This window comes from Podarcis cretensis, assembly GCF_951804945.1.
Source record: "Podarcis cretensis genome assembly, chromosome: 14".
NCBI classification, from domain to species: Eukaryota; Metazoa; Chordata; class Lepidosauria; order Squamata; family Lacertidae; genus Podarcis; species Podarcis cretensis.
In genome coordinates, this window is record NC_137183.1 from 22280839 (window position 1) to 22307662 (window position 26824).

Genomic DNA, 26824 nt, shown 5'->3' on the forward strand with positions numbered 1-26824 from the left:
CTCCTGCCTACCTAGCAGTTCGAAAGCACGTCAAAGTGCAAGTTGATAAATAGGTACCACTCTGGCGGGAAGGTAAACAGCGTTTCCATGTGCTGCTCTGGTTCACCAGAAGCGGCTTAGTCTTGCTGGCCACATGACCCGGAAGCTGTACGCCAGCTCCCTTGCCAATAGCGCCGCAACCCCAGAGTCGGCCATGACTGGACCTAATGATCAGGGGTCCCTTTACCTTTACCTTTACTCGCCTTTTATCTAAACGAAAAAGCCCCTTTCTCAAAGGGGAGTTGGTGCTGACCCCATAATCATTTGAGCTTGGATTGCCCTGGTCCAACATCCTAAGCACTGTAGCATTCTGGTTTGCACTGGTATGCATTGCTAGTGAGACTATTAAAAATGCATGCAGATCCTTTTGACTTATGCAGATCTTTTTGACCTATTTGCAAGACAGCAGTAACGACTTAATTTGGAATCCTGAAGGGAAAGGAGCTGAATTTCTTTTTTTTATGGTTAGGATCTCTTTGCATATGGCACATTTAATTTCCTTGCTCCAGACAGTGTCTGCTGCCAAAGGGATTAAGCGAAATGCTCATAACCCTTCTTGCTCATGGTACAAATGCATGGGGTGTGCTTGTGTCTGGAATGGATGGAGAAAATTGCTGTGCAGTTAAGCAGTTTAAAAAAGAAATGCAGACCTGTATGAAGTCTCCCCACTCCTCTTTGTAGCAGTCCAGTTTTGTTCCTTCCATCCTTGCACTTTGGTGGTTTTCTATGATTGTGTGAACCTTTCCCACAGGTGGTCTTTGTCTGCCTGTGTTTGCTTTCATTCAGGCTTGGTTGGATCCCAGCATCTCTCCTAAAAGTTTTTCTCTCCAGGGGCCTCATTCAAATGCTCACTTGTATATACCACCATCTGTCATCAATCCCCTTCCCAACCTACACAGGACAAACAGGTTAATCTTTGCACAGAAGAACAAACAGAACATAAACCTACCATAAAAATGGCAACGTTCAGAAATGAGGGGAAGAACATCTCTCTCCTGTGACTCTGCTGCTGATCTCAAAGACACTGTACTTCGGAAAAGGAACTTGTGAAGGAGATTGCTGCGTTAAGTTGATAACAAGTTAGATTCCCCTTGCTTAGGACTCAATTGCTGCCAATTTCTCACTCAAATAGCATAGCAAAGTTAGGACGACTGTGGTATCACCTATCCCTTCTGTTGTGCTTTAACTTAGTGGGCTAGTGAACCTGGGCCCTCTGCCTAATTTTGTGTGGCCCTCTGCAAGTGATAAATTTAGACCTGTGCTGTGTGGCAGTGGAGGGAAGCTGAACAGACCAGAGATGGGAAGGAAAGCACTTGGTGGGTGTTGGTGAATGGGGTGGTGCAGAAAAAGATCTATGCCTTACCACAGGGCTCTGAAATCCACCCATTTGGGGGGCCACACTGTGTTCCACATTGTGAGAAGTGAGGTTACAGGGAACCAGACAGAGGGCCTTCTCAGTAGTGGCGCCCGCCCTGTGGAACGCCCTCCCAGCAGATGTGAAGGAAATAAGCAGCTATCTTCTGTTTAAAAGAAATCTGAAGGCATCCCTGTTTAGGGAAGTTTTTAATATTTAATGCTGTATTGTTTTTAACACTTGATTGGAAGCCGCCCAGAGTGGCTGGGGAAACTCAGCCAGATGGGCGGGGTATAAATAAATAAATTATTATTATTATTATTATTATTATTATTATTATTATTATTATTATTTAATTATTATTATTATTATTATTATTATTATTATTATTATTATTATTATTATTATTCTACCATCACTGATTTTGTCTAACATCAGATGTGTCCCCCAACCAATTTTTTCAAATCATTCAGTGGTCCTTCATAGGAAAAGGGTTCTCCATCCCTGCTAAGTTTCCCAGCATTGGACAGAATTGCCATATCCCTTTGGCCCTACAATTTATATTCCCCCCCCCTTTCTGCCCCCTTTGTGTATGCCAACTTCCTGCATTTGAGGCGGACTTTTGTACACAAGAGCCAACTTTTATTCTTACTGCTAGGTGGGAAATAAGCATCTTTTCCACAATGTTGGATGGTTTTTCCAGAGAAGAAAGGAAGGCTGCAATCCTATGCACCCTTTTTTTGGCGGAAGTGGGAGAGAAAGTCCCACTGAATAAAGCAAGGCTTCTTTCCAGGTGAAGATGCAGAGGATTGGGCTGTTAATCTTCCAGTTCTGTCAGTCTTCCAGTTCTGTCCCTTTCTCCGAACATTTCGGGATGGAAGTCTAGACGAAGAAGGTGAAGGATTTCCCTCTGAACACAAGAAGCTGGAAACATTTCAGTGGGAGAGGTGGATGCTTCAGTACTGTAGCAAGTTGGCAGCTTTTCCAAAGCAGCCGTGAATTTTAATTCTTCCGAAGTGAAAGCTTTACATGGGTGTAACTCTTAAAACTTATTGGAAGCCAAACTTCTCATTTCCAGATGATAAAACAAAGGAGAGAAGTCTCTATATTCCATTTCTTCTTTCGTGGGAGACGGGGATTCGGTCAAAATAGCCAACTTCATGGGTAAACAAAACAGAGACTGTCGGGTTTTTGGTCGTCTTAGAAGTGAAATGGGTTGAAATTCTTCAAATGTTCAAGCCTGACAAGTCACCTTGGTGAAAATTGGGCAGTGACTTGCTTTGCCAGCTGTGAAGTGGCAATTCTTGGTAACCATCGTGACTGTAAAAAACAAAAACAAAAAAAAAAAAACTTATCTACGGTCTAAGACTGACTTTTTGCTTAACACTATCCTTTTGTCCTTGGTTTAAGTACAGGGCCAAGCCACAGAGGTTGATTGTGTATGTCTCTTCAGAGAAAACAACCCTGTGAATTAATACATATGGAAAAGTTACATTGCAGGGAGCTGTCCTGAAGCAATGCCAGCAGTGGGGATCTTGTAATCTTCGAGTTGGGCAGAGAAGTGGAGAAGCTTGTATTGGATTTGCAGAGATATTGCGCTGGATTTGCAGAGATCCACATGTTTGGTTCACCTTGGTAGCCAGCCATTATTTGTGGTTGCCCCTGCCTCCTCCCTTCTATGGTCCTGTTGAGCATGCAGATGACTTGGGAAATAAGCATTTTCTGTGTGCTCCTTGGATAAGCATTTAGGAACACTGAATACACAAGGTGCTTCGGTTTCTAGAGAATAGTGTGCAATTCTGTTACATACAAGGAAAACTTCAAGGGAAACACAAATAAGTCACTCCAGAAGATGACATTGGAGCACTCCAAACCCTTTTCCGAGGGACGTGCTCAGAAATTAGTAGATATAGCTGAAAGGCTGCACATGGAGATCTGCAGTGATCATTCAGTGCACATGCATATAACCTTAGAAAGTTGTATGATCTTAGAAGGGGTGTTGCTGTGACTGTCATGAAGGGATACTGTAGTTCTGAATTTACTACATCATTAGTGCAGATGGAGAGAGCTTGAAAACACACACACACACACACACACACACACACACACACACAGTGGTACCTTGGTTCCCAAATGCAATCCGTTCTGGAAGTCTGTTTGACTTCCAAAACGTTCGCAAACCAAGGAGTGGCTTCTGATTGGCTGATTCGCCCCGGAAACAATGCCGACAGCCAAAACAGACGTTCAGCTTCCAAAAAACGTTCGCAAACCCGGAACACTTACTTCCAGGTTTGCGGCATTCGGGAGCCAAGCCGTTCAGGAGCCAATCAGTTCGGTAACCAAGGTACCACTGTATACTTTTTAAAGGTCATGTTAATGAAGAACTATTGTGCTTCGTGGAAATGCAAATTTAGCTGACATATCTGTCTGGAAATCTGTGTTGCTGTGTGTGTTCTCCCCTCCCCGCCCCCCAATAACCCACAGCATATGGACCAAACCAGAACTAGTCGTCTCCTCCTATCGTTGGCTCTGGTCCTGCCACTCATTTGCTTTGGCTTCATCTACAGTTGGCCCCTCTGCCTGCTGCCCTACCAGTCCAAATGGGCCCCAGCCTCTGCTGAATGGGACTCACTCCTATAAAGGGACCTTCAAATGTACCACTTAACCTCTCCCGACTGTGCCAAAAGCGGCATTCCAGCTCCTGCTGTACAGAAAACCTGTGTCAGGGAAATATATATATATTTCCTCTTGGCTTATATAGAGCGATTTTAATGTCTTGAAGAAAGGAAAAATTAAGCTGCCAGCTGTTTCCTTGTGCAAATGGGTTATTCTAGTCCCCGAGTGCACGTCTCGCTTCCCTGGTCTTATTCTGGTCTGTGAATCACCAGCAGGCAGAGTGGTAATTTTGGAAGACCAGCAGACACAGCAAACTGCCACTTTGGCTTTGGGGACTTGCCCGCAGCCCAGCTGTATGTGAAAAGGATGAATTAAAGACAGGAATAGAAATAAAGTGCTTCTTCCCCTTCCCCCAACCCAGAAAAAAACATATAATCTTCCATATTGCTGACTTCGGCTGCTTTGAAGAAGTTGGGGGGTGGGGGAGAGCAATAGAGATTGCTTGGGTATGTAAAAGGTAAACATTAAGAAACCCTCAAGCTTTTAATGGTTTGTCCAGTAATAGAAATAAATGATCAGTCTAAAAGCCACAAGTGTCTTAGTACAGAATATATGCATAAATCTATCTTTGAAAGAAGTGGATGGGCAAAATCTTGCAGAATGTCACAAGTTATTCCTAGTGCCTGCATCATTGCCTCTACCCATCATCATCGGATGTGGTGGAGCTGGAGCTCCTGCTTTAGATGCTCTCAAATGGAAAGGAGTAGTGTTGTTATTGTGCAAGCAGTACCTTGTTGGAGTTGGAGTGTGAGCTATAAGCCAAGACTCTGGCTATAAGCCTTAGCTACTAGCCACAAAGGCTATGCACTGCCTCTACGGTTTGAGGCAGTAATGCTTCTGGATATCATTTGCTGGGAACCACAGGAGGGAGAAGTGCTCTTGTGCTCAGGTCCTGCTTGTGGGTTTCTCACCAGTGGCTGGGTGGCTACTATGAGAACAGGATGCGATGGGCCACTGGTCTGGTCCAGTAGCCTCTTTCTACATTTTTAGAATGGCCTAGTCTTTTCAGTCTTCTTTAAAACTCAGTGCTGCAAAAGCAGACAGCAGCCTCTCAAAAGGACGCTGGGCCACCAACTGGAGAGCTAATTCCTTAACAATTCTCAGCACCTTTAACAGCACCCCAGGATTCTTTGGGGGAACTCATGCTGGTTTTAAGTAGTATAATAGCACTTAAATGTATGGTGTTAATGTAGTCTGGTGTCTCCTAAACTTGGGTCTCCAGCTGGTTTGGGACTACAACTCACATCATCCCTTGATAGCAGGACCAATGGTCAGGGATGATGGGAGATGGAGACCCAAGTTTGGGAAACACTGAAGTAGCCAATGTTGGGGTGTCATAGGCCTGATGTCAACTCTTCATTGTGAAGGAGGCTTTAGGGGGAAATTCCAGTCAAGAGTTCTAAGGTGGTGGGAGCCACTGAACTTTTCCATTCTCCAAATCCTGGGAAGTGTCCAATCTTTGACCTTTGTGGGACTGCTGGACCTTTCTTCCTTCTGTTCCCATCCAGGAAACATGTTTCCTGAATGAGTTGTCCCCAAGTAAGATATGAGAGTATCTTTTGCCCTCAAGGAACATAATTTTGAAACATGGCAGCTCTCAAATAAGTTGCTATTTCTGAGCACCACTCTAAGGAGGTCTCTCTCTCTCTCTCTCTCTCTCTCTCTCTCTCTCTCCCTTTTTCATGTTTTTCCTCTCTTTTTCTTGCTGAGTCAGGGCAGATGACATTCTGGTCAAGCACTAACTCTGCACAATGTCCAGTCAGAGCCAACTGGACACTGGCAAGCAGGGCACAGAGGTCATAGTCTTTAGCTGTTCCTTGTCAGAGCAATGTCCTTGTGAAATTAACTCCATTTTTGCCCCACTGTACAATGGAAGATGGTGCAAATGTACTTCTATCATGTCATTAGGGCTGACAACAACAACAACACTCTGGCAGCCACAGCCTCAGTGCTTGGCAGATGCTTCCCAAGTTGAAATAAAGTGACATTGTGCTCATCACCTGTATAGCCACTTCTTCCAAATTGGATAGCCTACTGGATGTTATATTTTGTCTTGCATCCATTTATAAGACACAGATTCAGTGCCCTGGCACTTGGTTTGTGTGCAGCACCCAGCATTGTGTTGGTATTTCATGTTAAGCATCCATCATACTGTTCTGACTCCCACCCAAAACATGACAGAGGTTCTTACTTGTGAGTAAGACACAGATAGTTATTCAGGCAAGTAACAGTGCAAGCATAGCAGCAGGAGTCGAGGAGCTAAGCAAGAAGCTCAGAACTGTTAGGACAACAGAGATGTCCTAACAAGTTTCCACACCCTTCCTGCCAAGCTTTCTTGCGAGACTGCCTTTCTTCACGGGAATGTCAGGTTCATAGACACATTGTCTGTCTCTCTGGGTGAGTCTGTGCTTATGCTTATGTATGGAGGCAGTGCCCTCCCCTTCTGACACCTGAAGAGCTTCTTCTGCCTCTTGCTCAGTCATGTCTGGCGGCTGGTCTACACCCTCCTCTGCTCCTGAAGAGGGTGAGGACCTCCATCCTCAGTTCCCACAATTGCCCCCACCCTGTCCTTCTGAACTTATTAAGCCATGCCAGATCCTGACAGGACTGGGGGGCTCAAGACTACTTTTAGATAGAAATCCTCATCTTCTCTTCACCGAGGGAACCTTTCTCTGGTTTCTAAGCAGAAAACTTGTGCTAACCATATTTAAATGTGGATACCTGACTATGGAACATAGATCCCCTTCAGAAAAAGCAGTGCTTCTTTCAACTGTGAATTAATCTTCTTTCAACTTGGAGCCCATATCCTATTTCTTGGGTTATCTATACAGTACTAGTTTTTCCATCATGCAACACCCATCAAAATAAATATTTTAAATCCTCTGAAATCTGGAATAGTATGCTTTTTTCTGCTGTCTGGGCAAGAGACCGAACACAGTGACTAAGTAAGCAGCAATCATTTCTTTGAACCTGTTCCAGAGTTGTGTCTCCCTCGGGGTATTAATCTCTGCTTTGTTACTTACTACTTACCAACTACTTACTTCAGGCCTGATTAGTATCTGATTTGGACTTAAAACACCCTATGGGTGGCTAACTTGCTTTTGCAACCAATTTTTTTTGTGTTAGAATGACTACAGCATTAATATTTCAAGCAGAAGGATAAGATTTGGAAGGGGGGGTTAAAAGAAAAAAGGGGGAGGCACTTTTAAGGTATAGCCTCTAACCCCAAGCAATTTTAGTTTCTCTTGGTTTCTCATTTTTTCCAATCCTAAATTCAGTTCTTCAACATTTCTACATCAGCTTGCAATTTTTTTTTTTAAAAGTCCTCGTGAAAATTCAGCTGCTTTTAAATGCAAATTTATCCTAATGCACATATCTTTGTATTCGTTTCCCCCGATATACATGTTTTCTCCTTACACAATGCATGTTTGTATGTTATTTTCTCACACGTGCATTTTTATGCTTATGTTAAGCTAGTGTATGCATCGTTGTACACATTACTTGGTGGGAGAACTGCACTTCAAAATTCAGAGGTGCCAAACTCTGAAGAATGGCTGTGTTTTGGTTTGGAAAGTGCAAAATAAGCGGATTTGCTTTAAAAATAGTGAGAATGTAGAGGACCTTTTCAAAAACATATTTGTTTAAATTTATGTGTGTGTTTTTAAAGTTGCCTGATCCCCAGGTTCTTTAAAAATGATGCCGTTTTTTTACCAAGCCAGTAAAAAAAGTCATTTTTTTTTTAAAGTTTTGGAAGATAGTTTGAGGCCAAAAACTTACATCTAAATGTTTTATTAAAATAAACAATCCTCTCTAGCAAAGACCCCCCTACAAGCTGTATCAGTCTAAAAATTATCCCTTCTCTTCCCTTAAGTTTGGAGCAACTTCACACATTCAAGTTACCTTCCATTGATCTTACTGCACTGAATTATCAATATTAATGAAGCCCAGGCTAGATAAGGAACTCTCCAACCCATACCTCTCTCTTTCAATCTACAACTGTTGCTGTATTGCTTGCAGAGAGGGATAGCTGGCTTCCCCAAGGGTCAGTTTCATTCTTATCTGTCCTGAATTACAGGGCTTAATTTGTAGCCAGTGAAACTCAAGAAGAGAAACTGATCAATGCAAAGTATTCTGTGGTTTGATTTTATTTTGCTCTTCCTGCATTCTGGGACTTAGTTTTGTAGGGTCTGAGATCCAGTGTTGATGACTGCAAAGTGAGGCAATGCGTCAGTTATTCAGAATTTGGCCCATCAGGGTGGAATATCTTCAGGTCATAGGAGCTTAAATTGAGCCAGGATGTATCTGGGCTTAGCTCCAGAAACAGTAATTTGTGCAAAGGCTCAGTCCTGAATGTGTGTAGAAATATTAATGCCCCATTGATGTTCTCTCGGATAAGTGTGTACAGGATTGCAGCAGGAGTGCATGCTTTCTACGTGGACTTCCTTACTCTCTTTGTAAGTTAAAGTGTAAACCCCATAGATGTCCTTGTTATAAATTAAGCCCTGTCAGAAACTATGTATTACGTATAATATAGACAGGGCTGTTGGTTACTTACGCTGGACAACTCAGGAGATTGTAACTCACTGATCAGAGTTATGCTTCGCCTGCAAAAAGATTGCAGGTTCAGACACTGCTGTCTGCAGGTGGAGCTGGGGGGGGAAATTGTTTGAAACCCTAGAAAGTCTCTGCCTGTCAGTGCAGACAGTATTTAGCTGCATGGAGGTGGTCATTTGAGGCATTATAAAGCATCTTCCTATGTTCCATTCACATTACTGGTTTCACATATGCTGTAAATCGGTTTTCTTTCTTTTTTTGTAGTTGCAACTTATACGTTAGTCATGAAGTGCATCTATTAAAAATGAATTTACAATGTATGTGAAACTAGTAATACAAAAGGAATGTTAAGAGCTGCCTTAGACTGCACAGGGTCATGGGTCCATTTTCAACAGCCTGCATGAAAATGCTGGCCCTAGAACTTGCTGCACAAATAACCACTGTCTGTAAGTGATTTCATGCCATCATCATATGATAGTCATATGCCTACCTCTGCTCCCGTTTATAAGCAAAGCAATCAGCATCCTTTAAAGGACTTAACGGATTTACTGGAATTTGTACAAGATTCTTTTTTGGTATGCTTCAAATTAGGTTCTGGTGCTCATTTCTTAGGCTTCATTAAGCTTGTGAACTGACAGTGCTGTGGCGCTCACTGCTAGCATTTAGAGAAGGCTTACTTTTAATATCCTGATCTATATTTCTTAATATCCTGCAAAGCATTTTTTGGGTAATGCTAATGCCAAACAGCCTACGATGTATCCAAAGGCCTCAAGCTACATTTTTCCTCCCGATCGACACGGCAGATTTCATCTTCGCCAGTCACAGTTTGCAGTCGGCATATGTGTCCCTTTGTAGTTAGTGATGTACAACCCATGTTTGCGTTACAGTGGCACCTCGGGTTAAGAACTTAATTCATTCTGGAGGTCCATTCTTAACCTGAAACTGTTCTTAACCTGAGGTACCACTTTAGCTAATGGGGCCTCCCGCTGCCGCGCAATTTCTGTTCTCATCCTGAAGCAAAGTTCTTAACCCGAGGCACTATTTCTGGGTTAGCGGAGTCTGTAACCTGAAGCATATGTAACCTGAAGCGTCTGTAACCTGAGGTACCACTGTACATGTTCAGGGTTAAGAACTGACAGAAAGAATATTATTATTTAGGGCAGTGGTTCTCCATTAGCTAAGTGCTGCAAAAGCCAAGCCATGAACCCCCTATTTCTGACAATGTTGATATCTCTGTGGCAGTTTTCGTTAGGTGAATGGTGCCAACATACCTTCCAACACGTCCCAGTGAAAAACCAGGACATGCGTCTTCCAGGCTGTGCTCTTGCTCAAGAGCACAGCCCCCCAAACCAGATGTCCTGGATGGTTGATAGATATATGCCCAGGACCTCTGGGTGGGTTCTGCGGACTCCCTGGTGTCCGCAGACCACCAATTGGGAATCACTGATTTTGAGCATTTGTACCCTACTCCTCAGCCAAAAAGACTTCTGGGGTGAGTTACATACAGTCAATTAAAACAATGCCATCCCTACCCACATGTTTACAATCTAAAACAAACAAACACACACACACACACACACACACACACACACACACACACAGGCACAACACAAGAGAAAGAGGACAGGGAGGGAAGAGGAAAAGAATCAAACTCAGGCCCCAATAGGCCCCAATCCTATGTGCAAAATGGGTATGGGTGGGTGTGCATTATAATATGACAAGCGCTTAGACCGCTTAAAAGCTCTATAATGGGGAAAGTCAATCAATTGTTTTGGATTACAGTTCCCCTCAATTCCAGCTCTTGGTTATGATGGCAACTGGAGCCTAAAGGCAAAATATGCAGTTCTTGCTCTGACCACTTTCGCATCTGCACTATACTATACAGTACTAACGTAAAGCATTATTATACTTTCATTTTCATTGAAGCAAAGAGAAATGTGTGGCTTTCTGCCTTTCCCTTTCCAAAATGTTTGCTTTGCTTTGTTTGTTTTTTATTTAGAACATTGCTCAGACCTACTTTTTAGAAACAATAACCCCAGACTTCAGGTGACTCATCGGAGGAGAAAGGCAGGTTGTGAACATCTGTGTTTGGTCTGACTGGATTTTATTTTACATTGGCCCACTTTTATAGTTCCTGTAAAGCCAGCTTGGGGAAGCGGCTGTAAGTAGATTTACAGTCGTTAGTTGTGGTGTATCATGTTCAGTTACGAAGTGAAAATAAATTAATATCCATTGCACACAGCGCATGGCAAGTTGCCATTTGTGACCCTCTGGAGGTTCTGGGCGCCGTTATGTATTTATACTTTTATCAGGGACCTTTTACTAAAAAGAAAAGAAAGGAAAGATTGAGTCAGTGTCCAAACAGTTTTATCAAGCAGTCACAACAAAACCTTTATTGAAAAGACTATAGTGCAGTAGTAGCACATCTGCTTTGAAAACATGAGCTTGATGGGCCGGTGGTCTGAAGGAATCATGTGAGAAAGGGCCAAACTCAGTGGTAGAGATCTATGGATGAAGGGCAGTATACTACCACCACTACTACTACTACTAATAATAATAATAATACCTGCTTGCATAAAGTTCCAGGTACAATCCACAACAACTCCAGGTAGAGATGGGAGTGACTTCTGCCAGAAACCCTGGAAAGCAGCTGCCAGTGTTCTGGTCATGAATAATGTGCATTTCTCCATTTTCACCCTAAACCAGGGGTTATGTTCCTGCCTTTATCCCCCCCTCCCCCAATTTTGCTTCCACGCTTTTAAAAACAAGTAATTTTTCTGTGGACATTTTGAATTCCAAGCTATCTAGACACCATATAAAAATTGCAATCTTCACCCATCTTCCAGTTGAAGCCGGAAACCTGCTATGCCTTTGCATTGTTGCTATAAGGCCAGCCGTGCTCTGAATGAAAGATCTCACTGGGCAGGTGGCAGCAAAGTGTGTGACTTCTTACAATGCAAAGGATGTTTCCTGGATAATGAGGAAGCTTGTGTGGTTTCTGTATTGCCATTCTCTGCTGTTATCAGGCAGTGGTTTATGGGAGATCTCATGTGTAGCCCTTTAAATGCACACCCCAGAATGCAGCCCAGATGCATGTGATTGAACTGGTAGCGCATGTCAACGCTGGTGATGGAGCACCACACAAACAATCTCCAGAATACGAAGGCCTTGAACTATATCCCCATCCCTATCCTCAGATATAGACATGGATATATCTGGTTCCAAATGTCTGGATATGGAAAGTTAGCTAGATTGGTGTAAACTGTGCAAGCCTTCAGGCTACTCAGAATTCTGTATTAGATCAAATGGGAAAGCAACTCGTTTTTAGGTTGTGTAGGCACTTTAATAGACAGATTGTATTGTGGTTGTACACATAATAGAAGGTAAATAGAAGATGATAAAAGCATTTTGTGGGACCCATTTAGTTACCATAGGCAATATTCATTTTTTTAAGTTTCACAAAGCGATTTTATCAAGCACAGTGTTGTTGTTTGGCAGCTGTGTTTAAAAGTAGGCTGACAATTATCAGTCATTTGTGTTTTTTTCTGACTTCAAGTGTCTGTAAGCAAAAATGTGTAAGTAAGAAATGGGAACTTAAAAAAAATGTATTCTAAGTCTATCTCCAAAAGATAGCTTCTAGCTTGGCACTTGGAGCAGAAGGAAGGAGCTTGCTTCTGAAAGATGGTGTAGGGTTTATTCCCCCCCCCCCCATGCAAGGGGGAGTGGGGGTGAAAATTCTGTTTTAGTCTGATTAGTTTCCCAGTAAATATAAATCTCACGGCTTTTCTGCTGATTGGAAGAGAAAAAAACCATCGCTTCATGAGGTCATTGCGTAATAATGTAAATGAAAGATTAAACTGGAGCCTGTTCAACTTTTCCAATTCACAGCTGGATTTGAAATGCCTTGGGAATTGAGTGACCTTGGGCTTCCCTTACTGTAAAGTTTCTCTTCAGAGAGCTGGCTTCCTTCTTAGAGCTCTCTGTAGCTTCATCAAGCTCAAGGCACCGCAAGGAAGGAAATTCTGGGACCCTTTCACAGGCACCAAGAAGAAGAAAAATATCAGCAGCACCACTTTATAGCGCACAGTTAAAAGCTTTTTATTCTGCTAGATACAACTTAGTCCTTCCAAACACCACCAAATTTGTGTTTGTGTAACTGGTTGCTGCGCAAATTGGTATGTGTGTATATCATATTCTAAAATCTTTTTCCTATGATATGTATGACAAATCTTTCTGAACCTTGCTCTAATCAGCTATGTCTCCCAGTATTTGAGACTTGTCTTCTGGTGGGTGGAATTGGGGTTGCTGCTGCTGCTGCTGCTGCTATTATTGTTATTGGTTTTCAAATATTATATTGGAGGATCAAAGTAGAAATACAGAGAAATCACAGAGAACTTTAAAATACAGAACAAAACAAGGGTTCACCATCATTACACTATAAGGGGGGATACAGAGCTGAGAGCACATAAATAAGGCAAATCCAACAGCTAAATCTAGTCTGAGCATGAAAGGAAAGGATGCTAAAATGACAGTAATATAAAGGAACATTTGTTAGAGCATGAACACATATGGTTAATAACAAATAAAATTGTTTTTCACAGTAATGGATTTGTCATGTATGCCAGAAACGTACATCCACCAAGTGGATGCAAAGTCCATTCCCTTGGCTGTTCCCCTAGTTCTTTGGAGCGAAAACCTTATTTAACCAGATATATGAAGAAAAACATGAGGCCTCCTTCCACCCTGAGCTATAATGAAATAAGGAGCAACCTACAAGTAAATTGCCAGAAGTTTACACACAAGATCTGCATTAAAATAATCAAAAATAGACAATAGGCGCGACTTGAGTCCATACCAATGGGCAATGTATTCAGCAAATTGTTATCAATATCAAAATAATATTTATTTGTTCATTTCGTTCATGAATCCTTACTATGGAACATCTGAAAGGGATTTCACAGTACAATAAAAGCATATATTAAACAGTTGCATATATTAAAAATGTTAGGAGCCAGAGTCGGGGGCAGGTCAGCCATAAAACACCCAGTGTCAGTGAAATTCAAAGAAACCAAAACAGAGCAGGCCCTGGGATCACACCAACTCTTCCTAGTAGGCCTTGCCCCCAGTGAGGAAGTTGTGATGACTGAAGGTCCCTGCCTTCCCACTGCTCTCTAAGGTTCATCCCCTGGTTCCTTCCCTGGCATCCTTCATCTTGTCTCTCTTTGTTCTGCCCTCTCTATTTCTCTCTGTGTTCTGGGAGACTAGGGAGGAAGGGAGCTGGTCCCAGCAGGAGGGAGAGATTCCTTGGCTTCTTCGGTAGCCTGCCTGCACTCTGCCTCCTGACCCCTTTCTGCTGCCGCTTCTGATTCTGCACTGCTCTCTGCCAAAGATTCTTCCTGCTCACGAAACCCTGTTACCTCTTCAGCTTCCAGCATCTCCTCCCAGTCTGCTCCCTCTTTTCCCTCTGACCACTCATTGTTGTCCCACCACCACTCCCCTGGCTCTGAGCCTTCTTTCCCCCTGGGGGTACCCTTGGGGGTTCCCCAGCTGGATAAAAGCTACACTGTGGCCTTACTGATCAGCCCTCATGCAGCCTTCCACTTTGCTCCTACCTCCCGCCACACTCGCACCTGCTCAAAAAACCCCCACAAATCCTAGAGCAGGTGGGGGCTGGGTTTGTCCTCACTGGCTCCCATTGAGTTCTATGGGGGGAAATGAATGGGCTGCAGTCTGGGAGGCAGCTGAGGACAGGAGGTGTTTCCAAAAACAGCTCCCAGGACCAGCTGCACACATGGATATGGCTCCCAGGACATTTTGAGAATACTCTTTTCGTCAAGGAAAGAGTTTTATATTGCTTGACAAAAACTGTTCAAAGCAGGCCCTAACCTAAGCAGTTTTTACAGATAAAACACACACACCTGCAAACAGTATAACATCCCCCCCCCCTTCGCAAATGTCTTCCGTGGAGTACGCTGGGAACCATATTCACCTGTGCAGTTGTGTCTTTGTGTGTGTGTCTTTGCGCCAAGAGCTACTCTTTCCTTGAGTGTCCTGGTCATTCCATGGTGAGGAATGCCTCTCCGAAAGGCAGCTCTAGGCTAGCAGTGGGAAGGGGGAGCCCTTTTGGACACTTCCTGGTTTGAAAGGAAAGCAAATGCAGTGTGGGGGTCTAGAAGCCTCGGCTACAGATGGGAGGCTGGGGAAGTGGGTCTCAGGAAAGGCCTGGCTCTTCTTCCCATTGAAATTGGCGGGCCTTTTGGATAGTAAATAAATCAGTCAGAGAGAGGAGCACGAATCCACATGCGGTAAGTTAAACCACATGTGCTTATTGGATGCCTTTTTCCACATCTGGACCTAAAGATGACAGTATAGTTTCTTCTTGTCAAATTCCATTACTACATTGTCTCTTATGCAAACACAATAAAAATAAAGATTTTTCTCCCCTCCACCCAACTTAAGTTGCTGTGCCCAAGCATCGTTGACTATTTTTCTCTTTGCTCAGTAGCTTTCCCTTTAACCTACTAGCAGGCTAACCTGAAAACCAGATATGGTTAGCAAGACTTTTGGATTGGCCTGTGGGCACCCAGTGGCAAATCAATGCCAATTGTTTTATTGTGATTTATCCCCTCCACACAAACTATAACCAACAAAACCCAGGTGTTTGCCTGCTAGCAAATCACACACGCTTTAGCTGGACATGATACAAACCTGTTGTTCCGCTTTGGCACCAGTTATTTCCCAGGTTGTCTGGGGCCTGTGAGTACTGACCCTACCTGACCAAGCAAGGGAGAGAGTCGATACCCTCAACCCATCACTTTTCTTTTAGGCTACCAGTGTGTCACAACTGACTCTGTACCATAGATATGAGCAGGGCAGTTTATATTGTGCTTCGAAGCAAACCTTTGAAAGTTTGTAAATGTGCTCAAAACACCAGCTCATTGAAAGCTGCTTTTTAGAACACTGCATTCTTTTTAGGAAGAAGGAGTTAAAATATGGAGCTGCAGTGTAGGGCTCCTGTTGCAGGGGTATTCTTTGGCTGTCTGCTCATCTCAGTATAAACTGACTTTATTTCCCCACCCCCAGCAGCTGTCCCCCCCCCCCCAATGAACTGAAATGGCAAAAAATTGAAAGCTTGCAAAAGGGGGAGGGGGTTTTGAATTGGAAGTGAATGCAACACAAACTTTTCAGTGAAAAGTATTTTGAGCCTGAGCCAAAGGTTCCTACAACGACAATATTCAGTTTCCAGTGAAGGGGAGATACATCCCAGAGAGAGAGAGAGAGAGAGAGAGAGAGAGAGAGAGAGAGAGAGAGAGGCAGGCGCTCTGGTGGGTTAAAAGTAAACATTAGGCCAGTGAGTCTCAAACTGTCTCTGGCAATCCTCAAAAGTTTAGGGGTTTCTCAATGAGAAAGGCATATTGCCTGCTACGAATGCTGAGTTGAAGTATCTCCTAGGAAGAGGTGTTGAGCTTGTTGGGTAGACTCTGCCTCCCTCATGGAAGAACTTCATGCCATGCATTTAAAGTGTAATTCTGTGCGGTTTCTACTCTGAAATAAGCCGTGCAGAGTTAAGGGAGGCCTGTATGAAATAGCAGTTTAATTCATTTCTTCTGTGGCTGTAAACTCTGAAGCCATAATGGTCAGCTTCCTTGTTGCTGTTGACTGGCACCATTTTGTTCTAATCGCCCTGCAGTATTGCAGCAACACAAGGCAGCGAGGGGTTTGCCCCACTGCTCAGGCAAAGTGTGGCCTCTTCTTGGTCTTCTTACCCTGAATTGCAGCACAGCAGTGGAAGATGCGAAGTTAGTTCTGCAGAACTTCTCAGTGGCTTTTGACAGTTTTGGCCATGGTATCATTTGGAGATGGTAGCCCAAAAATGAGAGTTATAAGCACTTGTGTTGTGCTGGTTTCAGTCGTTCCTGTAAGGCTGGTTCTGGACAGTAGTGCTAGGAGATTATTGTTCAACCCTATATTCTTTAGGTTTTAGGATACATTAATACTCTCCTACATTTCTCTGATGAAAATAGGGATGAGATGTCCTATTCTATTATTATTATTATTATTATTATTATTATTATTATTATTCCCTGCCCACCTGACTGGGTTGCCCCAGACACTCTGAGCTGCTTCCAACATATATAGGAACATAATAAAACATTAAACATTAAACAAAACCTTCCCTATCCTTTAGATGTCTTCTAAAGGTTGTATAGTTATTTATCTCCTTGGCTCTGGGAGGGGTGTGTGTGTCACATAACTCCATACCCTCCAACATTTCTCTGGTGAAAATAGGGATGTCCTAAGGAAAAGCAGGACCTTATGGGACCAGAAACTGGGATGGCTTCTGTAAATCTAGGACTGTCTCTGGAAAGTAGGGACACTGGAGGGTCTGTGCATCACAATTCCATCTCATTGCCCATGCTCTTCAGCATCTACATGAAACTCCTGAATGTATGAAGAGCCCTTCTGGATCAGACCAAATACATCCTACTTCAACATCCTGTTGTAATAGTAGCCAGCCAAAATACCTATGGGTTGCCTGCAAGAGGGACCTGAGTGCAGCAGCACTTTCTCCACTTGTGAATCTCGGCAAGAGGTATTCAGAGACATACTGCCTCCAACAGTGGAGAGTGAACATAGCCATTATGGAGAACAAAGCTATCAGTGGGTGCTAACCATGATTCCTATGTTCTGAGGCAGATGAATCATTGTGAAGTCCTTGCATATGCAGCCTTTGAAAACCACCCAACCCCGGAGCAATGAGGAATAGTTTTTCATTGTATCTGTGGGCTCTCTGCAACCTTCTATGTAGAAACCTACACTTGATTGTGCTGATGACCATGAGACTCTCTTCTAAACACGCATTTAGGAGAAGTGGGTTCCGGTAAATGTGAAGGGCTGGAAAATGCATTGTGCTAGGAGGGAGAGAGGGTCATCCAAAAGCTTATGGTGTGGAGCGGGAAGGCATTCTGCACTGTTGAATGTTTCCTGCTGGACTTGGAAGTGGCCAAATGTGTGTTTTGTGGGGTGGTATTAAAAATCAACACCACTCCTTTCAGTAAAAAGAAAATACTTGCAGCCCTATATGGCCTAGGACCCTCGTACCTACGGGACCGCCTCTCCTGGTATGTCCCACAGAGAAACTTACGGTCTTCAAATAAAACATATTGAAGGTCCCAGGCCACAGAGAGGTTAGGCTGGTCTCAACTAGAGCCAGGGCTTTTTCGGCTGTGGCTCCGACCTGGTGGAACACTGTCACAAGAGACTAGGGCCCTGCGGGACTTGACATCTTTCCGCAGGGCCTGCAAGACAGAGCTGTTCCGCCAAGCCTTTGGCCAGGGCACAGCCTGACTCCCTCCCTCGGCAATCTTCGCGGAGCTCTGGCCCAATGGTGGCCAGTGGCTTGATTTGAATTAATTTTATAATGAATGATTTTAGAGTGTTGTTTGTGTTGTACTTTTGTACTGTTTTATTGTTGTTAGCCGCCCTGAGCCCAGCTTCGGCTGGGGAGGGCGGGATATAAATAAAATTTATTATTATTATTATTATTATTATTATTATTATTAGCTGTAAAAGACTAGGCAGGTTTGCGTCTTCAGGACTTCTGTCTTCTTTCAAAAAAAGTGTTCTCTTCAAATACAAATGTTAAGCTCTTAGGCCATCGGGTCTGACTAGGGTGTGTGCGTTCACATATATGTGCTGAGGAGTGAAGAAAGTTATGTAAGTCTCAGAATTCAGCTCCGTGACAAACTCAGTTAAATAAAAAAGCAAGTTTCTAGCACATATGGTTTAAAATCTATGAGTTTTACCTACTGAAAATTCAAAGAGAAGTAGCTGAACAGGATTTCCAGGACTTGAGGGAGATGGAGTTCCGCATGATTAGCAAAACCAGATTACTGCTTTCACACCTGTAACCCTTTCAGAATGAATTATTTAATTTCTGCAGTTGGCAGAATTCTGGTTTTCTTGGTGCAGAATCTCAGACTCCAATTCCACGGGCTCTTTCTTGGGAACACATATCGTTTGGACTCAGCAGGCTCTGCTTCCAGCTAAACATGTGTAACATTAATGTGCTGTGTTTGTGATTGATGGTTGAAGCCCAATTCCAATTGTATCATCAGCAGTTTTCAAGAATGTACAACACTGCAATGGTAGCTCTTCTTCACAACCTTGTAGCTGTTCTCTGGGTTCTGGAAGGAACCACTATTATGCAGGATGATGCTTTGCCGATATTGCACAGCGAGAGGGACTATTCCTCTGGGTGGCTGATTTTGTCCCTCTGTCACTGTCTTACTATTGATGTCCAACCACTAGAGAAGAAGGATGAGATCCCACCCTTCCTCCTCATTCCCCAGATCCTCTTGAACCTTGCATGTGCAAAAAGGAAAGTCCATTCCTGAAGGCCACACTTGCCATTTCTTCCCATGTGGTCCTGCTCAGTGGTTGACATTAGTCATTCATAAAAAAGTGGGCTAGCTGCAAATAACCCATACCTAACCTTGCAACCCTGTGTTTCATAACATCTAGACCAGACCATTGGTAGCTTCTTAAAATGCAGTTGTGTAATCAACAAAGTGTGTTGGCTTCTATTAATTTCCTGTTGGGGCTGTTTCCATACTCTGTTGACTGCTTATTGGATGCAATGCCTCAGGGCTATGGAGAGTTTGGTTTTCTGTTCACGTCCCATCCCCACCACCACTTGCTTGCTTTATTTTCTTATGCAAACCATGAATTGCATTTCAAAATAAATCTTAGGCTAAAGTAAAAGTTGCACACATAATGTTACTTTTGAAAATAATGAAAGTTTTGCTTTGAGGGATTGTATGGTCCATACAGACCCTTTCTTGTTTCTTCTCCCACAACTAGCTGGTTTTGTGGGCTGCTGTGGTTGTTGTTGTTGTTGTTATTATTATTATTATTATTATATTTTATTAAATTTTAAATTTTGTTATTTATAGAGAAAAATACAAAACTTAATATCTTCCCCCTTTTTTTAACCAAACCAAGATCATTGATTGATTTTCATATGTTTTTATTTAGTGTCACCAGTATTACAATGTATTATATTACTGTTATTAATATTGAATGCCCTTCGCCAGCAGATCCCAATTTAAAATTAAAACAGTTAAAACATAAAGAGGGGGCAGCCTAAAATACATTAGTGTAGGTACCCAGCAAGCCTCCCCAAGAGAGGGTCCCATAGGTTAGGTGCCATCCCCAAAAGACCCCGTCTCCTTGTCGCCATTCTCCTTACGTCCCTGAACCACCCGGCTCCACCCCTGCCCAGTCCAGACTTGGCCTGGCTCCACCCATTGATGCCAAATACTTATCAGTTCACACCCTGGCAATCTTGTCTTCCTGACACTTGATGCATCTCGGCTGTCCTACCTGGCTGAGCTAGGTGGCTGTGACTTTGCAGGTGTTTGAATTCATTTAGCCATAAATATTTATGCCTGCCGAGCTTAACTTGAGCCCCCATGTTTATCTCCTGCCATCAATATTGTATGACTCTGAGATGCCTGCACTTCCCATGGCTGTTTCCCGATACCAGTGGAAAGTACTTGATACATCTGAATATAGGACAGAGACTGCGGCTGTTTCTGTTGCTTTGGTATCTGAGACCACCTCAAGCAGACTCGCCTTTGTTTTCCTCCCATCCTGTTCCTGGCCCAAGTCATATCATTATCCCCAAAGCCATCCTTTTAAAGTAAGCCATCGGCTTATGTAAGCCAGTGTTTTCCACACTTCTGATAATGGAGCCATGCTTTAAAAACAAAGATCTCAACTAAAATTGGAGGCAATTTTTGCCCCTGAAATGTGTGCTTTTAGGATGTTTAAGTAGGAAGCTGCCTTAGACCAGGTCAAGGCTACCTAACCAAGTGTTGTCTGCTTTGAGATGAGAACAGTAACTCATGCAGAGATTCAACACACAGTCTTATATGGGGACAGGCATTCTAAATAAAGGAACACACTAGAAATGCCTGTCCCCATATAAGACTGTGTGTTGAATCTCTGCATGAGTTACTGTTCTCATCTCAAAGCAGACAATACTTGGTTAGGTTGCAGCAATCCAGTCACACTTGAAGTTATACGGCAACACACACAGAGAGAGAACAGCAGAAACCAGTTAGGAAGAGGCAGAGCACAGAATATTGCAGAGGCATAGCAGGCAGTCTCCTGGTGGATGGGAGGTGGATAGTTTTATCTCGGCCCACACACAATTTAAATGAGATTTAGTACAAGGCAAGACTGATAGAGGGGAATTTGTCATATTGAAAGCCCTGCTGGATCCCTGCTTGGAGGTGTACAATCTAAAAGACATCACCAAAGGAAAAAGGGGTAAGGAAGAAAGTGGAAAACAAGCTAACTCTCAGGCACTGGTGGTTAGTTAGTTAGTTAGTTAGTTAGTTTAAGTTACATAGTAGTTACTATAATGCCTAGCTTGAATGGAAACAGTGCAGGCATGGCCAATCTTGGCCCTCCAGCTGTTTTGGGAATACAATTCCCATCATCCCTGACCACTGGTCCTGTTAGCTAGGGATGATGGGAGTTGTAGTTTCAAAACAGCTGGAAGGCCAAATTTGGCCATGCCTGGTTTAGGGAGAGGAGGAATCCAACAAAGCTATTCTTTTCAGCAGAGCTAGTGGAATGGACCCAACTGTCTCATTGGTGGACTGGCAACTGAAAGGTGACCGTTCCTTCATAGATGGCTAATTTTTTGGTCAGCCCATTTCACTGTTTGCAGGAAGAAGGACACATTTTACTGTTGCTCGAGGGCAAGATTTTTTTAAAAAAATCATGATACAGTAGTGGATTAAAAAGAACTTTTGCCATGTCATATGCTTCAGAAAGATGCCTGGCTTTTTAGTGTAGAAGATAGGACAAAGATGGCTATGAGTAGTAAGAACTGAAGAAGTGCATTGCTGGATCAGACTAACATACCATCCATCTAGCCCATCATCCTGTTCTCACAGTGGCCAGGAGGATGTCTGTGGGAGCCCGAAAGCAAGACCAGAGGACAAGAGCGCCTCTCCCTTCTTGTGTTCCCCGGCAGCTGCTTTTCAGAGACACACTGCCTCCAACAGTGAAGGGAAAACATAGCCATGGTATCTAGGAGCCATTGATCGCCTTATTCCACCATGAACTTCCTTTTAGAGTCATCCACATTGGTGGCCATCACTTCCTCTTGTGATAGTCCATTGTAGTGGCATGTTTACTGCTTTAACTTCTTTTCCTTTTATTGCAATGAAAATATATTTACGTGTACTAGCAGGAAAGGCTTCTTGCATGGTCCCTTGGGAAGACAGTCTCAATGCAATCAATTGGTGGAACAGGTTATGCTAATCTCTGGACTGTAGTAGATGTTTGTTTCTTACTGGTCTACAATCCATAATCCTCTTAATTCCTTTTGAGTAGCTGCTGATATTGCTAAAACCTATGCTTAAAGAGGAGGAAAGAGCTTATCTTAAAAGCCCTTCTATTCATGAAGGCAAATGTATAGGGTGATTGGCTATTTTATCCATTCTTACATAGTAACATTCTCTCCCCCCCCCCCCCACTCCTTGTTTTCTTAGATGCAGCAGCTATTTTACGAAAACTACGAGCAGAACAAAAAAGGTTACATCAAAGACCTCCGTAATAGCAAGATCCACAGGGCGATCACCTTGCACCCAAACAAGAGCCCGCCCTACCAATACAGGCTCCATAGCTACATGCTTAGTCGCAAAATAGCAGAGCTGCGCTACCGGACCATCCAGCTGCACCGAGAAATCGTCCTCATGAGCAAATACAGCAGTATGGAAGTCCACAGGGACGACCTTCAGCTGGGCATCGCGCCTTCCTTCATGCGGTTTCAGCCAAGGCAACGAGAGGATGTTCTGGAGTGGGAGTTCCTCACAGGGAAGTACCTTTACTCCGCTGCAGATGGGCAGCCACCTCGTCGAGGGATGGACTCCTCTCAGCGCGAGGCGTTGGATGACATTGTGATGCAGGTCATGGAGATGATCAATGCCAACGCCAAGACCAGAGGGCGGATCATAGACTTCAAGGAGATCCAGTACGGCTATCGCAGGGTTAATCCAATGTACGGGGCGGAATACGTTCTCGACTTACTGCTCTTGTACAAGAAGCACAAGGGGAAGAAAATGACGGTTCCTGTCCGCAGGCACGCATACTTGCAACAGACCTTTAGCAAAGTCCAGTTTATGGAGCACGACGAGATAGATGCCAAAGAACTGGCCAATAAGATCAACCAGGATTCAGGGTCTTTGTCTTTCCTCTCCAATTCCCTCAAGATGTTTGTCCCATTCCAGCTGAGTAAGTCGAAAGCAGAGAAGAAGGAACCCAAAGACAAGAAGATCAACATCTTGATTCCTTTGTCTGGGCGCTTTGACATGTTTGCTCGCTTCATGGCGAACTTTGAAAAGACCTGCCTCGTTCCTAATCAGAACGTCAAATTGGTTGTCCTGCTTTTCAATTCGGACTCCAACCCTGACAAAGCGAGGCAGGTTGAACTGATGAGGGATTATCGCCTGAAATACCCCAAGGCAGACATGCAGATCTTGCCGGTGTCTGGTGATTTTTCCCGGGCTCTGGCACTAGAAGTTGGGTCCTCTCAGTTCAGCAACGAGTCCTTGCTGTTTTTCTGCGATGTCGACTTGGTGTTTACGGCAGACTTTCTCCAGCGGTGCAGAGCGAACACCATTTTAGGGCAACAGATTTATTTCCCAGTCATCTTTAGCCAGTACGATCCAAAGATTGTCTATAGTGGAAAAGTTCCTAGTGATAATCACTTTGCCTTCACCCAGAAAACCGGCTTCTGGAGGAACTATGGCTTTGGGATTGCCTGTATTTACAAAGGTGATCTTATTCGAGCTGGTGGTTTTGATGTCTCTATCCAAGGTTGGGGTCTTGAGGATGTCGACTTGTTTAACAAAGTTGTCCAGGCTGGCCTAAAGACCTTCCGGAGCCAAGAGGTTGGAGTTGTCCATGTACACCATCCTGTCTTTTGTGACCCCAACCTTGATCCAAAACAGTATAAAATGTGCTTGGGCTCCAAAGCATCAACTTATGGGTCTACGCAACAGTTGGCTGAGCTGTGGCTTCAAAAAAATGAGCCCAGCTTTGGGAAAAACAGCATTGCTAATGGTTCCCTGAGGACAGCCTAACATCCAGCTATGCTGGGAGAGGAAACAAAAACAAACAAACAAAAACTACCTATTGCGTTTTTTTTATTGCCCTAATTTATTTTTTTGGAAAACTTTTTGATAGTTGATTTTTTAAGAAAAAGACCGCACAAGGGTATATTTTAGAAACCATCGTTTTCTTACAAGGACCTTCTGAGCGTTTTTCTGAACAAAACTGTGATCAACCTTTGCCTTTTTGAACAAACGTTTGTGGCTGAGTATTACAACTTGCCTGATTTCTGACGACTTGAAATAAATTACCTTTTCCTGATAAAACAGACTTTTTAAAAAAGAGAAAAGAAAACTTCCCCTGCCCCCCTCTTATATTCTTTGGGTTTCCCCAGGAGTTATCCATTGCTAAGTGGCACAATTGATTCCCTTAATATTTCTTCCCTCTTGGGATTGGTAACAACATAAATGGATTCTTCCTTGTATTTTTTTAAAAATTGAACAAAGTAAACAAGAGTGGCAGTATTGGTTAATCCATGTACAAGAATCTTTCGATTTGGTTGATATTTCAACCTTAAAATGTACCATTTTTTGCTCATTGTATTTCGAGCAACTGAGGGAAAAGGGGAGATTTGAGCACAACCTTGATAAATGTGTACCTTCGCTTAAAACAAAACAAAACAAAAAGTATTTTCTTTCTTGGTCCACATGTGGATCTGATGTTTAAAAATTTCCACAGCAGGTGTTGCATTCTAAATTGGATCTCTTGTGTAGATGCCTTGATGGCAAAGAACAGTGTTTTAGTTAATGGGGGGGGGGAGAGAATGACAATTCTTTGCCATAAAAAGCAACAAACTTAAAACCGAGACACTCGAAATTGAATGTGTTGGGGAAATATCCATCCCCCCCCACCAGTTACAGTATTTCGATGGGAACAATTTACTATGTTTCCTTTGCTTAATTAGTTTGTTTTTTGCTGTCTGTATTGGGTAGGCCTTTAATTTATTTGATATAATTTGTTCTAGATCTTCTGTCTTTTTATTTTTAATATCTGCTAGTCATTAATATTTATGTATCTTAGGAATGCATTGCATTTTCATGCTGTTAAAGGTAGCGTACGTCTTCTTACTTTGCAGTAAACTGATCTCCAAAGATTCTTTCTAAAGCGTTCTCTTTCATTTTCCGAAATCACTTTAAAAAAGAAAAAAAAAAGTAACTGGAACCTTTGGATCTAACCTCTGATGCCCCCAAATGAGGAAGAGAATAGAAGCTGGATTTGTTTGGGTGTTTTGGATAACCACAGATGAGCAAAAACTTGTAAAATATGTGCACATGCTGGACACATGCACACACATGCGCACACATTGCAAAATAAAACGCATCTGATTGAATACAAACAAGCAGTTTGACACTGAACCTTACAAGGGCACACCAGAACTTGTGTTCAAAGCACAATCGTATATTGGCACCTCGTCATTGTAACAAGTTTTTTCTCTCTCTCTCCTGCTGGAAAAAATAAAATGAATTGAGTAATATGCATTACTCTGTTGCACTCTTCAGCATTATGCCTTCTCCTTATTCCTGGTTGTGCTTCCCTCTCTCATAATGCTAGAATTCAGGGTCATCCAATGAAACTGAATATCGGGGAACTCAGGACAGGCAAAAGGAAGGACTTCTTCACACAGTGCATAGCTAAGATTACAGGATTTGCTCCTGCAAGAAGTAGTGATGGCCACCAACTTGGGTGGCTTTAAAAGAGGGCAAGACAAATTCATGGAGGAGAAGGCTATCAGTAGCAACTCACCATGATAGCTAGGCTCTCCCTCCACTCTTGGATGCAGCATGCATCTAAATAACAGTTGCTGGGAACTGCAAGTGGGGAGAATTATTTTGTGCTCAGGTAGCTGCTTGCAGGCTTTGCATGGGCAACCGGTTGGCCACAGCGAGAGCAGAATGCTGGACTAGATGGGACCATTGGCTTGATCCAGCACCTCACTTCCGATGTTCTTATGTCACTTGTGGTAGCAGAGGGGTTGAAACAGCTACTGGGCATCCTGAATGTGACCTTTAACGTCTGGTTAAGAAGATTCTGTGGGCAGGGCTAGGGGGTACACTCCTGTCCCAGACAGAACCAGAAGGAATAAACCTGAGCTATGTGAACCAATGGTCAACTCAGTATAAATCAGAGGTTTTATGCTCAGATATTCCTTTGCAAATCAGTGACGGGCTCAATGGAGGCTGGTCCATTGGGGACCAGATGCTCTCAGGCATCTTCTGCCTGCCTGCTTTCCACTGTCGACTTCTGCCTCCTTAGTCTTGAGTGTTGCTCTTCTATAACTCAGCAGGGAAGAAGAGGAGGATGGGGCAAAACTACAATTAGTTGACTCTGCCTCCCCCTTCTGTTGGTTTCCCTACCTGTGGCCAACTCTAAAGGTAAAGGGACCCCTGACCATTAGGTCCAGTCATGGCCGACTCTGGGGTTGCGGCGCTCATCTCGCTTTATTGGCCAAGGGAGCCGGCATACAGCTTCTGGGTCATGTGGCCAGCATGACTAAGCCGCTTCTGGTGAACCAGAGCAGCGCACGGAAACGCCGTTTACCTTCCCGCCGGAGTGGTACCTATTTATCTACTTGCACTTTGACGTGCTTTCGAACTGCTAGGTAGGCAGGAGCAGGGTCCGAGCAAAGGGAGCTCACCCCGTTGCAGGGATTCGAACCGTTGACCTTCTGATCGGCAAGTCCTAGGCTGTGTGGTTTAACCCACAGTGCCACCCGCATCCCGGGTGGCCAACTCTAGCTGAGCTGATTTTCATAATCCACCATGAATTTGATTTCGTGGTGGGGGGATTGAACAGTTGTTTTTATCTTAAATACAAGGTGGCTGAGCTTCCCTCCCTCCCTCCCTCCCTCCCTCCCTCTTTCTCTTTTATTTTTTAAAAACAATAAAAAAAGTCTGCTACAGTTTCAGTCTCTTAACAGCAGCAGTGTCCCATAATGCCACAGTGCAGCTTTGCTCCCAGGGGCATTCTGGGGGTGGGGTGGGGAGATGCTTGCACCATTGGTGGAAGTTA

General features: G+C 43.5%; 1 protein-coding gene across 1 annotated transcript in view; it reads left to right on the top strand.

The window, feature by feature from the left end:
* The window catches only part of CHSY1 (chondroitin sulfate synthase 1), a 102861-nt gene extending 77548 nt beyond the window's left edge, over window positions 1–25313 (top strand). Inside the window, exon 3 of the mRNA XM_079954247.1 lies at window positions 22195–25313. Coding sequence (XP_079810373.1) covers window positions 22195–23787 — 1593 coding nt within the window. The 3' untranslated portion in view covers window positions 23788–25313. The remainder of the gene's footprint in view (window positions 1–22194) is intronic.
* The last annotated feature ends 1511 nt before the right edge of the window (window positions 25314–26824 follow it).